This window comes from Aspergillus alliaceus, assembly GCF_009176365.1.
Source record: "Aspergillus alliaceus strain CBS 536.65 unplaced genomic scaffold BDW43scaffold_6, whole genome shotgun sequence".
Lineage (NCBI taxonomy): Eukaryota > Fungi > Ascomycota > Eurotiomycetes > Eurotiales > Aspergillaceae > Aspergillus > Aspergillus alliaceus.
This window is the reverse complement of record NW_022474689.1, coordinates 632459-647051: the sequence shown is the minus strand read 5'-3', so window position 1 is coordinate 647051 and position 14593 is coordinate 632459. Positions and strand designations below refer to the sequence as shown.

Here is a 14593-nt window from a genome sequence, read left to right as displayed (position 1 = left end):
ACCAAATCAAAACGGAACAATTGCCATAACTCTGAGACGCAAAAATGCTGCTAACCTAGCATTTACAGGGTGTTGCGGCTAGTGTCCGCGCGGATGCGGTTGTAATCGAGGAGACCCTCAACGCTACCGACAGCACTGACAGCGACGTCCTGATCCCAGATCCGGCGCATGGCGAAGTCCATGACATCCTTCTCGGTGATCTGGCCGATTGTGCGCTCGATATCCTCGGGAGTGAGGCGGCGGCCAGTGGTGATGATCTGGCGACCAATATCTTCGGCGACGGCTGTGGTGCCATCAAGGGAGAGGAGAATGGAAGCCTTGAGCTGAGACTTGGCACGCTCAACCTCGGCGGGGGTGACGTTGAAGCACAGACGAGACCACTCACGCATGGCGAAGTGGGTAAGGTCGTCGAGCTGGGTAAGGTTCTCAGAGACCATGTAGATACCCCAGAGACTAGATATACGCCATTAGCAACGCAATCAAACAAACGCGTTAAAGGGTCCGCTAGGTACAAACTTACCCAGTGTCGCTGTAGCTGGTGGAGAAGCTCATGAAGCTGTTGGCAAGGCCGTGCTTCTCAACGTGGGAGCTAAGCTTGCTACCGAGGTAGGGGGAGTTGCCCATGGCACGGTCCCAGTTGCCAACGATGGCCTGGGTGACAAGACCGGTGAAGTAATCATCGTCCTTCCAGCTGACACCCTCAACGGCAAGGGCAATGTGAGCAGTAGGGATGGTGTCATCACGGAGTCTCACTTCAGATCCAATGAACTCGGGGGTGCGCTTCTGCTCGGCGGTGATGGCGAGAGCAGCAGAGGTAGGGGGCTTGCTGGGGAGGCCGCCGAAGTGCTCCTCGGCGAGGCGGACGAGCTGCTCGTGAGGGATACCACCGGCACCAACAAGGACCATGCGGTCAGCAGTGTAGTTGGTCTTGATATAGTCAACCAGGTTGTCACGGGAGATGGTCTGGATGTTCTCCTTGGGGCCAAGGATTGTGCGACCGAGAGGCTGGTTCTGGTAAGCGGTAGCGTGAAGGTGGTCGAAGACAACCTCCTCAAGCTGCTTGTCAACCTCCTCCTGCTCACGGAGGATCACATCCCTCTCCCGCTCAATAGCACCAGGCTCCAGCTTGGAGTTCTGAAGGATGTCGGCGAGGATATCGACGGCCTTGGGAACATCGTTGTTGAAGGACTTGGCGTAGTAAACGGTGTTTTCTCTCTGCATGTGTCATTAGTTTCCGAGCCAATTCTTTATTCTATCGGACTCCCGGGCCGTACCGATGTGTAGGCGTTCAGGTGAGCGCCCATGTTCTCGATCTCAAGCTCCAATTGGTGCTGGGTACGCTTGTTGGTGCCCTAGAAACTGTCAGATGCATATCCACCGTTGGAATCTTAGCGAAAAATAGTACCTTGAAGGCAAGGTGCTCAAGGAAGTGCGCGGTTCCGTTGGTCTTGTCAGTCTCTGCCCTGCTGCCGGCATCGATCCACACTCCAACAGTGGAGGTCTGGGCCCATGGGGAGTACTCGGTAGCGATCTGAGGCCAATTAGTGATTCTGCGAAACGATTGAGTATTATTAATTTTCGTACCGTGAATCCGTTAGAGAGGGTGGTCGACTGAGTGGTGGATGGCAACGTAACCGGGGAAGCGAAGCCTCGCTTGACGGGCTGGATGGACTTCAGGGCAGCCCGACTCCGGAGAGCCTGGTTAAGGTTAAAGGCTAGGCGCCGGGAGGCCATTGTGAAAAGAATTAAGGTGAATGTGGAGGGAAGGAGAGGGATGGAGCAAAGGTGCAACGGCTGTAAAGACGGTCAGCCCTGGAGATGAGAGGTTGAAGTTCGGGAGTCAAATTGTTCGCCAGCCCGTCAGCCAATCACATGACCCGCTTTTCCAAACCACTGTTTTCGATCCCGACTGTTCCCTAACGCTGCATTGATTGGGTCTTGTCCAATACACCTACTGTAACATACAAATTCTTCCCAATTTACCACCACTCTCACCATGGATGTATTAATGACATGAACACTGATTCAAGAAACTAAACTCCTTCCAGATTCTACTGAGACAAAAGAAACATCCAATCTTGGCATCATATTTCAATTACAACTACCTTCATACGAAACGGCTTGCATATTGCCTGATGTTCTCAACCATAGAAATATCCTCCAAAAAGCCCAATTTGATCGCACGAGCCGGGTTAAAATTAGGTGTCCACGTTTGGACAATCTTATCAATATCAGCATCATACTTCTCCTCCACCAATGCCCTCCTTTCCTTGCCGCCAATCTCCTCCAGCGCGTCCAGCATTTCCTGGATACTAACCTTCAACCCGGGCAAATTGACAGACCTCGACTCCCCAAAAGCCTCCTTCGGAATATCCTTTGCATGCAAAAGATTCTTAACCACAGTGTAAGGCGAACAGATCCACATCTCCGTCTCCTTAGCCACAGGAAGAATCGCCTTTTTCCCATTAAACGGCTCCCGAATAATATCACTAGCGAAGCTACTTGCCGCCTGCGTAGGCAAACCCGCTCGAACCGTGACCGTGGGAAGACGCACAGCCCGGCCATCCAAGAACCCCCTCCTGGAGTAATCATTCAGCAATGTCTCGATGATGAGCTTCTGCGATCCGTATGAGGACGACGGTACGGGAGGAAAGTTGGTTTCGTCGATGACGAACCCAGCAGGTGCGAGGCCATATACTGCCAAACTCGACGTAAACACTACTTTCACCCCGGGCATGACGGCCCGGAGTCGGTCCAGGATATACCGGGTGGCATCGAGATTGACCCGCATGCCCAGTTCGAAGTTGGCCTCGGAGCCGCTGGACATAATTCCGTGTAGAAGGTAGACTGTGTCGAAACCGTGAGACTCGGTGAATGTCTCGTCGACCACCTTGGGCGAGGTCAGGTCGGCTTGAATGCATTTTACTCGCGACATATGTTGAGTGGCAGTAGTGGGGACGGGTGGCGTAACGATGTCTGTGAGCGTTACTGTAATATCTGGGGAACTCGATAAGAGGGCGGCAGCCAATTCCTGGCCGACGTAACCGTTTGCGCCGGTGATGATAATCGACATGTTGATCTGTCCTCGTTGACACTTTTATTCTCGTAGTGGCTCGGGAAAGTAAAGCAGTATGTATACACAGTTTATAATCCGCAGTAAGTTAGGGTAGCACGCAACTATTTGAATCACATACGGTGGTTACTGGGACTAAATAGCACCATCGCAGTCATCCAGGGACTGCGGGGTTAGACGAGGGAATCATACCCAGAGTGGGAATACCCCCACTCTCGGTCTTGACGAGCGCCCATCATCATCAGGAAGTTAGCTACGAAGGTTGGCTACCACGCAGCAATTCCGAAGTACTGTGGACATCAGTCGGCGAGCAATCCGATTGCCGAGCCGCAACTTTACAGGAGCAGTACCGGACCAACGGCGAAAGTCCGAGAAACGCGTTATCGGCAGGCGACATGTTCTCTAGCCAGACAATATGGACTTTCACGCGATTTGTTCTTGTTCTTTTCATAAAGATGTGAAGAACTTTCTACAATAGCAGGCAGGAACGCTCCTTCACAAACATGTTCAATCCTAAGACCGGCTTAGGGATGGTAATGTGATATCTAGCAAACCAGAAATGTATAGCTCTCTATTCCTTCGCAGATAGTCAACTAGATCCAATACTGAATGCAAGGAAAGAAACCGGAACTGGAACCGTGGAACATTTTCTGACTCAAAAAGTACATTCAGAAGAAACCTCGAGATAGCAAAAGAGAAACATTTCAGCATATCACAGAACACTTGACGCCAGAAAAAAAAGCATAAAGAACTAAGACATGAAAAGAGACCAGACCCCCATTTTCTTTTATGCAGAACGCTTGTAGATACCAGCCACGATACAGTGATCACGTTCGAAAGGCTCCAGAGTCAACTGCTCCTTAGGCTTAATCCTTTCCTCTCTCATCTTCTGAACTTCACGAGTGAAAACAACCTCCGGCTTAGCGGTACTGTCGATACAGTTGGCCTTGATACTGACGATAACACCACCACCCTCCTTGAGGAACATGTGAGCGTTCAAGCCAACGATACGGGCCTGGTCAGGCTGAGCAACATCGGCAAAGATGACGTCGACCATGGGCACCAGCATACGGTAGCGGAGAGGGTGACGGGCGTCCTCAACAATAGGGATGACGTTGGTACGGTGGGTGGCCATGCCGATCAGATCACGGCCGGAACGGTGAGAGAACTCGACAGCATAGACGTTACCAGTAGGTCCAACAATATCAGCAACGTGACTGACGGAGGTACCACTGGCGGAACCAAGGTACAGAACCTTGGAGCCAGGTTTCATGTAGATATCATCGAGACCACCGAGGACACCGGCAGCCAACTTAGAACGGAAGGGGTTCCAGACACGGTACTCGGTCTTATTGGCGGTACCATCCTCAGTAGGAGTCTCAACAGCGATACGCTTCTCTCCGTAAACAGCCTCTCCGGGTGTCAAGTTCTTGGTGACGAGCAAGTCTTCCTTACCACCACGGGCGACAAAGATACCGGCGTGACGGTGGGGTTCCTAGAGATGAGTGGAGTCAGTCACTGGGTTCATTATAGCATTCTGGATCATGAAGTACATACAATGATAACCTTGGCACCACCCTTAGCACCGCCGCGAGCACCGCCGCGACCGCCACGACCACCACGTCCAGGAGGACCGCCACGACCACCACGACCTCCACCGCGGGGTCCACCACGGCCACGAGAGCTTCCAAGCCCGCCTATAGATTGACGTAAAGAGATCGTATTAGCCACACCATTCTCCTCAAGGGCAGGACAGATCGAACAACTGTCGCGAATGTCACCCTCCATGGCAAAGAGATCTGGCAACGGATGAAGAAACAGATTTCAAGACCAAGTTGAGGGTGACAATGCTGAGAACGAAGGGGTCTGCTCGCTATCCCAAATAGAACTAATCGTGAACAAACCTCTGCCACCGCGGCCACCACCTCCACGGGGAGCACCACGTCCACCACGCCCAGGGGGTCCACCACGTCCACGGGGAGCACCAAAGCCCATTGTGTTATATGAATCGAAAAGGATCGACTTTAAAGGTTGGGTAAGTCTCGAATTGAGGTTGCTGTACTAGCAACGAGAACAGAAGAAATTTTTCCGGAGGGAAGTAATTAAACCCGTTGAATATGGGCAAGGTTGTGAGTCGCAGGTATCACTGGGCCTTTCGAAGCAGCTTGTGCAAAATAATCGCACTTGCACTTGCTTTCAATATTCGGTCGAGGCCGTGCTGCTCGTCGTTGTTGCGGTCGAGATTTTTCAGACTGACCGTCGGAACTTTGAAAATCAGAATGCGCTAGCCCGCATGGGGACTAGATCCCGGCCTCTCTGTCGTGGGAACTCCGGTCACGTGAAATTGGCCGATAGCGAGGTCACCTGACTCATACAAGCCCTGCGCCAATTGGATTGCGAGGTGAGATTCATGGATTGTCCCTGAGAGATACAAGCGACTAGTATGGGTTGAACACATGGAAATGACATTTGATCCCCTGTGCCCATATATTTAGCTTGTACTACAGTGGGTCATAATCGATCACGGTCATGTAATCTAGTCCTTTTACTGTAACTAGCAACTAGTATATACAAAAACATTATCAATTCTCAGTCAATACCATTATTTCCCATAAAAGTAGTAGTTTGCTGCATACTGAACTGTAAATTGTGATGGCATGCCGTTGCAGGTTTTGGGTGGTGATCCCGCAGCAGTGTCAACCCGATATACGCCTGTATAATCCCCTACTGTGCCACTGGTGGTTGAGAGATAAAGCCATGCAACAGCCCCGTTGTTCCCTTGAATAGCGCTCGGTGGGGCATCAATCTGAGCCTCCTTCTTCGTTCTTGCGATACCGTATTGATGCGCTGCCGTGGTGTCGAGGTTAAAAACGGGTGTCGGTCCGTCAAAGAAATGATGGCCCATCAGATCAAGATTTGCCGGTGGAAGGCGATCCGACTCGCTACCCGGTAAAGGTATCTTGTATGCAATGTTCGGCAGCATGTTAAGCATGTCTGAGAAGCTTCCCGCAAGGCAAGTAGCATTGTAAAGGTTTGCAACAGCGCCTACGGCTACGGGAGTCGAGTTCGTGGATGATGTCGCACAGGTATAGTTCTGTCTGATGTTAGCTCCAGTGCGGTTGGCGATGGATCTAAGGAGATCAAGTTTACCTGTGTACCACGCCCAAGTGCAACATATAGAAGTCGCTGGTCCGAAGGGGAGGGCAGCCCGGACGCATAAGCTGGCAATTCGATGCGAGATGCGTCGCACGTAGCTGAGCTGAGAAGGTCTTTTGAGTGCTCAATATGCTTGCTCACCCTCCCCAGAAACTCGGACAGGTCGTTGGAGTAGTTGTATACATCATCGTAAAGAGTTGGTGCCGCAAATATTTGGGCTGTTAGGCAGATGAAGACGAAAATGGGGAGCATTCCGGATGCTTTAATAACCATCCCACAGCCACAAAGCCAGAAGTATCGTAGAGGTTGATATATGGAATCGGGGTGTAGAAAACAAAAAGCAATATTATAAAAGAATATTCAGATGATTTCAACGGAAAAAAATCTAACCAAATGCCAGTTGGTTTAGGATAGAGGATAGTGATGAATCTCTTCGTGACTATCAAAGTCTTTCGAAGAGGCAACGGAGGAGGCGATCAACGTTGAGCTTGAGTGGAGAGCTTATCAAGGGAAATACAGGTTATGGTTGAGGAGGATGAGGCACTATTTCCAACCCTGAGGGCGCCCATATATAATGTCACGCTTATGCTCTTCCCGACGCCACCATGGTTTGTCCATATGCACAAAGAATACAGGTAGCCATCCTGCATTCGAAACCCAAACTGTTGTATCTATAAACATCCTCGAGTGAGAGGGTCCTAGAAGGCGCCCACGGAAACTATGGTAGATTAGGTTTGTTGATTGGTGGCCGGAGTTCGCTGACCGCAATCCTTCAACGTTGTACCATGCAAACAACGGGAATGGGCGGGCGGTTATTGCTGCAGCATACTGACCCTTCTTGTGGCTGTGATTGGCTTATCTCGCCATTGAAACCTGGTCTGACACAGTCTGTCGGGATATTACATGTGGCAGGGCATCCGAGGAACTCATTCGTGAAAGCCTACTGCAGGTAAATCTCCGAATAATCTTAATGTCTAATAATATCAATCCGTGAGCCAGGGAGGGCGCCTAAATCACTGCCGATGTTGGTTAGCGTGCAGAACTGGGATATGGCGGGGCTTCTCTTCATCAGCCGACCCCTGCCCTGTCAGGCCGGCAGTTGCTATCCATGAAATCGCACTACTACTATTTTTAGGGTGGGTTTACTATGTACCTGCTCCTATCCAATGCCACTCGAGTGTTCCTTGGCATGCTATCAAGCAACTCTCCCCACTTTCAACTATCATATCCAATCCAACTACGATATCAAGTCCTGTCGCGGTCTTCCAAAAAGGCTTAACTGCTAGCTGCCTCTATATATAGATTTTTATATGGAGTAATGTATTTAAAGTTGGGGAAACTATTGGTACGCATGTGTCTGGTAGTTGGCCTGGGGGTACATCCATTCCCAGAGTAGCGCAGTCCCGGATCTCTATCTTCGTCTAATTGATTGCATGTGATGAGCCAACTGAAGAGGGAGCATGGGATGAAAATATCTTCAGAAATAGAGTGAATAAGGCGTGAGGATAATTGGTTATCCTCCCCAGCTGCAAAGGCATGTTCTACCACCAGAAAGTAGACTGAGATATATATACATCCCAGATAGAACAGCCAGGCCAATTATATGTTTGTGTCGCTCACAACCTGCTATTTCTCCTCTCTTTCTACATCCCCATTGGAAATAGTAGCCCGTTAGTGAGATAGTACGCAAATTAACGCCGATAATATTGGCCAAATGCCTGGAAAAGGGTACTACCGAAATACCTGCAAGAACCTTGTACGTAAATAGTTCTGTAATATAATACATATAAATATTAATTATCATACTAATCATCGCCCGGGTGGTCTAGTGGTATGATTCTCGCTTAGGGCGTGCAACAGCACAACAACCCCAAGCATATATGCGAGAGGTCCCGCGTTCGATCCGCGGCTCGGGCCAATTAAAAAATTTTTTAATTTTTCAATTTTAACCCTCTCTACAATAATTCCAAGGGTTTTTGCAACCCCCCGCCATCTGGGAAAAACACTTCCTGTCAAAATGATACATATGCATGCTAAATTTACCATCACGGATAAGCCTGCGACCCCGTAATTTCGCCCCTGTTTGGCTGCTAGTAGCATGATTCCCCCGATTAAGAGTTATCGAGCCAAACAACGTATACCTCCTCTATATAAAAACAGGAAGCCATCAACGCTTATATGTAGTGTGTCTATATATCCCTGTTGCCATCACGCCACTGGTTGATCTCGCCTGACAAAAAACTGTATAGTTCTCAATTTCCACAGGGTATTCAAATAGTCTAACGTTCTCCAATAGTAATCAGAAATAGAAATGCAGAGTTACTTGTAGATAAGTACATTCTCAATATCACCACTGACGCCAACACCCGCCAATCAAGAAATGAAAAATTCGCCCATAAGAATATTAGGGTTCTCCTCAAGGTTGTTTAACTTGCATGGTGGAACCCTTCTTGTTGCCACTCATTCCCGTTCAGCTGCTGCCCGCTACCATAGTTGCTGCCACCGCCAACCATGGCTGCCGCGCCCAAGTTTGCACTGTGTTTCTCTATCTCCATCGTACTCATCATATACAACATAGCAAAGAGGAGAATATGGATGGCAAAGCAATACCCTGCAAATAAGTTCCGGCTGGTCCGATTGGCCAGTATTATTCGCGTGAGAGAGAATACTATCCGTTCAGGCAGGCTCATGCGCTTATATGCGCGTGCAGATTCTCGTCCCCTGAAAGCCGCAAAGGGTGAGATTTGAGCCTCGTATGCGGACTGGTAGCGATCAAGTGACAAACCTGACGGCGTGTCCGACGATAGGTGAACGGAGGATGCGCTTGGTTTGTTTCCGTAGGCACTCGCGGAAGAGGAGCCTCCCTGGCCACGGTTGTATGTCGACACATACCTTGTCTTTTCATACAGACTGAGGTTATCTTTCTGAAGGGAAGAAACCTCTTGCCGGAGTGATTTCACCGAATTATACATCTTTGACAGCTCTTCCTCTAGCTCCGCATTCTTCTTCTTGAACCGGTCCCGTTGTGCCTGAATCATAGGCAACAAGCCGGACCCACCCCCAACAGCTTCTCCTGCTCGAATGGCATCCATAGTACTAGGAGATCCAGACGAATGGTCAAAGCCCGAGATAATTGACGACGTCGGCGACGTAGCTCCCCGTCGAGAGGAGTATGGGTGTTTTGAGGTGTAAGTGCCTGCGATAGACATTGCAGATGACGGGAAAGCATTCGCTGCTTCTTCCTGTACACGGAGAAGGTCATTCTCAAGGGTAGTAGAAAGTTTCTGGGATATTTCAAGTTCCCGCCTAGTAGTCAAGAGATCCGCGCGCAGAGTCTCAAGTTGGCCTTGAAGATCGCGATGTGATAATCGTAAAACAGTAAGTTCGTCCGTGAGCTTCTTGTTCCTAGACAGCAGAAGCTGCTCTAAATTGTTCTTAGCATCGTCCTTGGAAGCAGTGCCATTGGTAGCGACTGCAGGATTATCCGTGGAATCTCGGGTATCATCATCGTCACCGGCTGAAAATTCAATAGACTATAGATGGCGATTAGTTTTCATCGGAGGGGTAGCTCATGGTCGCTTACTTTGATCATCTCCAGCTCGCGACGGATATCTTCATAATCAGCAACTTTCTCTAACCTCGCTCGTAGCTCATCCCTCTCGGCGGCAGCCTTAGCGCTATGTCTCTCAGATTGTGAGATTTTGGATTCCCAAGAATGCCGCTCAGACTCCCTGTCAAATCGAGCTGCATCTAACTTGCGCAACAGGGAAGAATTCTCTGACTGAAGGCGAAGGTAGGCGGGGTCTTCTTCAACAGACATTGTTTGCTCTGGTTGTGAATGCGAGACAACTTGAGCCAGCTCAAGTCTCAATTGCTCATTTCGAGCCTCCACCTCTGCTAGTCTGAGGTTTGTCTTTTCTAGGTCAGCAGACACTAGCTCCAGCTCCGCAGCAGTAGCCCCTCCTTGCTGGGGACCATATTCACTACTGTCCTCCTGGCCCAACCGCTGTGAAACCTCGTAGCTAGCTTTGAGTTCCTTAATCAAGCGTTCTTGATTCTCTACCTTTTCTTCCAAACTCTTCTCCTTGGCGGTCCAATTGTTCGATTTCTCCGACAAAACGGCTGACCAGGAAGACTCGATCTCCTTGATTTTGGATTCTTGATTATCCTCCAACTTTTTCCTTGTCGTTCGTTCCTCTTCGAGCCGCTTCTCGGCGTCATCTAATTGGGAGGTAAGACGGTCCACATTGCTCTGTAATTGATTCCGCTCGGATGTTAACCTCGGTACAGTTTCTTCGGTATGAACGAGGGAGTCAACTGATGCCTCGAGCAGCGGATAAGGGTCAGGCGCTTCTGATAAGGAAGAATATAGCTGCAAGAAGGCGTTCGAAGAGGCCTTTCCTTGGTTCGTCAAGACGTCGATAAAGCTTTGGTAAGCTGGTCATGAATTCGTTAGCCCCCCTCAAAAAAGGCCAGCTGAGAACGGTACACACCTTTCAACAGGCCTTTATATTCCGCAAGCTTTCCCGCATCATCCAACTTTCGGAAGTCCTTCGTCTTCTGGGCAAGATCCTTCCTTTGAACAAGAGCATCACGCTGCTGAGCGACAATATCCGAGGCAGTCGTGTCCAATTTCGCGATGGTATTGGAGAGATCAATACCTGTTTAGTGTTGACAAGTTAGCCTCCACCGACTTGGTACGTTAGGGAGTGCGATTTTAGGCTAGGTACCTCTCCAAGCTGCAATGGCACGTTGGAACTTGTTAGCCCCCTCGGGCAACTCTCCGGTGGTGTCCTTTTCGGCTTCGTGGCCATTTTGATTGTTCGCATCAGGCACGATGCCTTCTGTAAGAGCAAAAGAATCCATATTTCACAAATTTATAATTTATTACAGTACATTGAAAGACACCCTACCAGAAAGAGAAAAAGGAAAAACGTCAACACCGCTATCGAGAAGAAACGACTGAGGAACAATGCAGTATGCGATGCGGAGGCTTGAGACGCTCCGAGCGGCCCGACGATGTTCCGCACGCGTAAGGTACTGTTTCTTCTAAGTTTTGAATTCGTGAAAGTTGACAGGTTGTATTTGGACCACAAAGTAGATTGATATTTGATATGTCTTTCAATTGTCGATTCTTTTATGTACTATCACATGATCAATGGGATCTGAAAATGAAATCTTTCTTTCATACAATTTATATGATATTGCACACATAGTATTCCTCTAGTAAAAAATGACAGTATGTCATTGCTCCTGTGACATGTGACACATACCCTAGGAGTAATATCATGGTGATCTCAAGAAATGTACCTTCAATGTACCAATGCTTCATATGCACAGAGAGAGGGGAGTTCAATTGGTATTTGATACCGAAACCTTTGCTCCACTGGGTGCCTGAATCAGCAAAGCCTAACCCCGGCTTTTGGCCCACTCAGGCCACCTCCTTAGATGAGTTGATATGTAATGTTGATAAAATCACGTGACTGCCAAGAAATTAATAAGCAGAGTGGAACAGATGAGTTTATAAATCGAGCTTAGTGTATTTGGATTCTGATTTCCTTTGTATTTTTGTATTATTCCAAAAACAACTAAATACTTTATAACTGCTTCTGAACTACTTCTATGGAGTTTAATAATTTACATACTTCTGATTTAAATAATCAGCTTAATGAAAATACAGAGGTAACAAACTAACTACTTTAAGAGTTTACTTATAAACTAATTAATACTGTTAGGAACCACTGATTCCAATTCCTCTGACCCAGGCTAAACGCTTACCTCTTACTACACTTAATATTGAGTATATCAATGATTTACCCGAGTATCCAACAACCCATATTCGCGGTTATACATATGTTGTTGCTTTAGGACAGCGATCACAGGTTGAAGCCGAGCAACTGGCGCATGGGGTAAGTAGTAAGTATTCCTGAGCGGTTTTCAAGTGCTTTCTAACTACTTGTAGATCCAATATAATCGACAATTAAGTCAAAGTCAAAAACGTCCAGTATATTCCCCGTTTCTCGGCTGCTATACTAAGAAATGGACATGGAAATGTTCTGGAATCAACTCGTGTGAATATCTAAGCCCAGTGCTTTTATCTTATCATCATACATCTGTTGATGAAGCAGTTTGGCAACGAATTTGTGAGTCTCAAAGAGATATTAAGATCTTGGAGAATGATCTTGGAAAGCGGAATGCATATAGGTAAGTGCTTATACAGTGGTTTATAAGCAGTTCAGAAGTACTTACTATATATCTATAGTTATTATCGCTCAAAGGTCACTTTCTTTAAACAAGGACATGCGTGTATCGACCAGCTTCCAACATGCAAGCCAGTTTTTAAACGATATCCCCAGATGGTATAGTGAAGTATTTCTTAAGTGCTTAGAAACCACTTACTAATTGCTCTAGAATGTGCTCGGTGATTATGCCCCCTATATTGGGTGTGTCAATGAAACATATGACTCTTTAAATAAGCATCACCGAGGAGCTATTCAAGGTCATATAGCTTTGGATATTACCTTTCTTGAAGATCTTTTTAATAAAGAGATACTTCCACCAACAGAGGAGTGTGGTATATTTGAACCACTGTCAACAAGACGCAGATTCTGCCGTAAGACTTTTTAATCACTTTCATCACTTTCTAAACAGCTACTAACCACTTTGAAGAACGGGATCATATACAGGGCCCTGGGCGCTTAGTCCATACCCGATGTGATGTTATTTTTAATGCTTTAGTTCCTGTCGATATTACTAGATGTTCTTATCTTTTATTTACATCACATGGTGTACATAAGCACCCCCCTCCTCCACCAAGCAAGCCCCCAGAAAGGATTCTACAGGGGATCAAACAGATTATTCAACAAATAAGAGATCCTACTTTGACTACAGGTAAGTGCTTTTAAACCACTTAACAATACTTATTAAGTAATTTAACAGCTCAGTTTCTCCGTAATCCGCAGCTTGAAGCATTTTGCCAGCAGCATAATGCTACCACATTAACAGAACTACATTCTAGCTTCTGTAATAAAGATCGTATTGCTGCAATTATTCAAAAGCAACGATTATTATCATATCCTAAAGGACAGGATCTTGATGGACTAATCTTTCTACAAAATGTTGATCCCCATATGAAGGTCAGTTTAACTGTTTCTAGGAACCTGGCAACCGCTTACCAAGTACTTAGGAATATATTCAAGAATATTATCATGATCCTCAGGGAACTATGATACTATGTGGGTATAAAGAGCAGATTCAATTACTCTCTAGTCTATCCTTCTTTAAGGTAGATACGTCCTACAAGCGCCTCCGATCTAAAGATATGAATGAAGTACTTTTTACGACATTCTTATCTGATCAATATAAAAGTAAGTACTTTTATACTACTTGTGAACTGCTTACTAAGTACTTTGAAATAGTTATTACTTTACTGCGGGCGTTTACCAGTGAGGATTCTACTAAGGGATATTACTTGCTGTTTAAGCGAGTATTTAATCTAATCAAAAGAATTACAAAGTCACCAGTGCTCTTTGATCCAATCCATAGCTCTGGAATACATGGGATTATTCTTGATATGGATACAGAGCAATATACCGGTAAGTACTTAAAGAGTACTTAGTAATCATCTACTAAGTATTTAGGTCTTGGTCAGTATCTTGCAGAGATTGACCCCTCCCATCGGGATAGTACATGGCATATTCAGCATATAGCTATATTTTGCCGTGTCCATTTTCAGCGTACGGTTCTAAAAGCTATTGGACCAAACGCTCAAGGTTCATCTCTTTGGAGTCGCATGATAAGTTTATTAGACTGCAAATCTGAGGCAGATTATGATCATCTACTTAACTTATTGATTAGTAAGTATGTAACAACCGTTTCTTAAGCACTCTCTAATCATTTTATAGAATATGAAAACGAAAATGTTCAAAATTGGGCTAGTCACAAAAGGAATCCTATTATTAAAGCAGGGTTAATCAAAGCTTGTTCTGGGATTCATCCTTACTATTTTAGTCAATTACGGCATTATACAAATGCTGTTGAGCAGTCTCATCAAAAGTCATATGCATCGGGCAAATATCTAAGCTTAGTTGAGGCGGTTAAGAAGTAAGTACTTCCCAACTGCTTAGAAACTGGTGTATAATCAACTAATATATTCTAGCTCTGCAAAGTCAGATAAGGATGATATTCTGCAGTATAATAGTTTTCAGCAGTTTCATATTCATCATTCCTATCGGACTTCTAATATGGAATCTAACTATCTGCGTCATATGAGTCGGGAGAGTAAGTAAATACTTGTAAATCACTTGACAACTACTTAATAATTGATTGTTAATTTAGGAAGCCGCAAGCGTCGACGGTCTGCCT

General features: G+C 46.6%; 4 protein-coding genes and 1 non-coding gene across 5 annotated transcripts; 1 reads left to right on the top strand and 4 right to left on the bottom strand.

Moving 5' to 3' along the window:
- Nucleotides 1-62: 62 nt before the first annotated feature.
- Nucleotides 63-3073, bottom strand: BDW43DRAFT_297654 (bifunctional SDR family oxidoreductase/M16 family metallopeptidase; the record flags this gene model as incomplete). The annotated part of the gene is made up of 6 exons (XM_032044432.1): nucleotides 63-453; nucleotides 521-1215; nucleotides 1275-1352; nucleotides 1406-1531; nucleotides 1585-1715; nucleotides 2119-3073. 6 exons carry the CDS (start codon nucleotides 3071-3073, stop codon nucleotides 63-65), a joined length of 2376 nt encoding a protein of 791 aa, XP_031904129.1.
- Nucleotides 3074-3436: 363 nt separating this feature from the next.
- On the bottom strand, nucleotides 3437-5308 carry BDW43DRAFT_265111 (rRNA 2'-O-methyltransferase fibrillarin family protein). Its single transcript, XM_032040747.1, has 3 exons — nucleotides 4978-5308; nucleotides 4631-4770; nucleotides 3437-4568 (listed from the first exon to the last, which is right to left on the bottom strand). Exons 1-3 carry the CDS (start codon nucleotides 5066-5068, stop codon nucleotides 3861-3863), a joined length of 939 nt encoding a protein of 312 aa, XP_031904128.1. The 5' UTR covers nucleotides 5069-5308; the 3' UTR covers nucleotides 3437-3860.
- A 367-nt stretch (nucleotides 5309-5675) lies between these two features.
- On the bottom strand, nucleotides 5676-6481 carry BDW43DRAFT_307563 (uncharacterized protein; the record flags this gene model as incomplete). Its single annotated transcript, XM_032046268.1, has 2 exons — nucleotides 5676-6167; nucleotides 6224-6481. The coding sequence occupies 2 exons, from the start codon at nucleotides 6479-6481 to the stop codon at nucleotides 5676-5678; spliced, it is 750 nt and encodes a 249-aa protein (XP_031904127.1).
- A 1562-nt stretch (nucleotides 6482-8043) lies between these two features.
- On the top strand, nucleotides 8044-8146 carry BDW43DRAFT_t48. The gene has a single exon. It is a non-coding gene; the product is annotated as a tRNA-Pro (tRNA).
- Nucleotides 8147-8471: 325 nt separating this feature from the next.
- On the bottom strand, nucleotides 8472-11189 carry BDW43DRAFT_265108 (CCAAT displacement transcription factor COY1). The gene is made up of 4 exons (XM_032040746.1): nucleotides 10960-11189; nucleotides 10723-10890; nucleotides 9813-10666; nucleotides 8472-9762 (listed from the first exon to the last, which is right to left on the bottom strand). Exons 1-4 carry the CDS (start codon nucleotides 11093-11095, stop codon nucleotides 8656-8658), a joined length of 2265 nt encoding a protein of 754 aa, XP_031904126.1. The 5' UTR covers nucleotides 11096-11189; the 3' UTR covers nucleotides 8472-8655.
- Between the last annotated feature and the right edge of the window lie 3404 nt (nucleotides 11190-14593).

Bases quoted from the DNA above. Each gene is read 5' to 3' on its own strand.
- BDW43DRAFT_265111 (XM_032040747.1), bottom strand. From the start codon at position 5,068: ATGGGCTTTGGTGCTCCCCGTGGACGTGGTGGACCCCCTGGGCGTGGT. The intron at 4,771-4,977 runs GTTTGTTCACGA...GTCAATCTATAG, and splicing joins TGGTGGCCGCGGTGGCAGAG to GCGGGCTTGGAAGCTCTCGT. The intron at 4,569-4,630 runs GTATGTACTTCA...ACTCATCTCTAG, and splicing joins GTGGTGCCAAGGTTATCATT to GAACCCCACCGTCACGCCGG.
- BDW43DRAFT_265108 (XM_032040746.1), bottom strand. From the start codon at position 11,095: ATGGATTCTTTTGCTCTTACAGAAGGCATCGTGCCTGATGCGAACAAT. The intron at 10,667-10,722 runs GTGTGTACCGTT...ATTCATGACCAG, and splicing joins ATATAAAGGCCTGTTGAAAG to CTTACCAAAGCTTTATCGAC. The intron at 9,763-9,812 runs GTAAGCGACCAT...CGCCATCTATAG, and splicing joins GCGAGCTGGAGATGATCAAA to TCTATTGAATTTTCAGCCGG.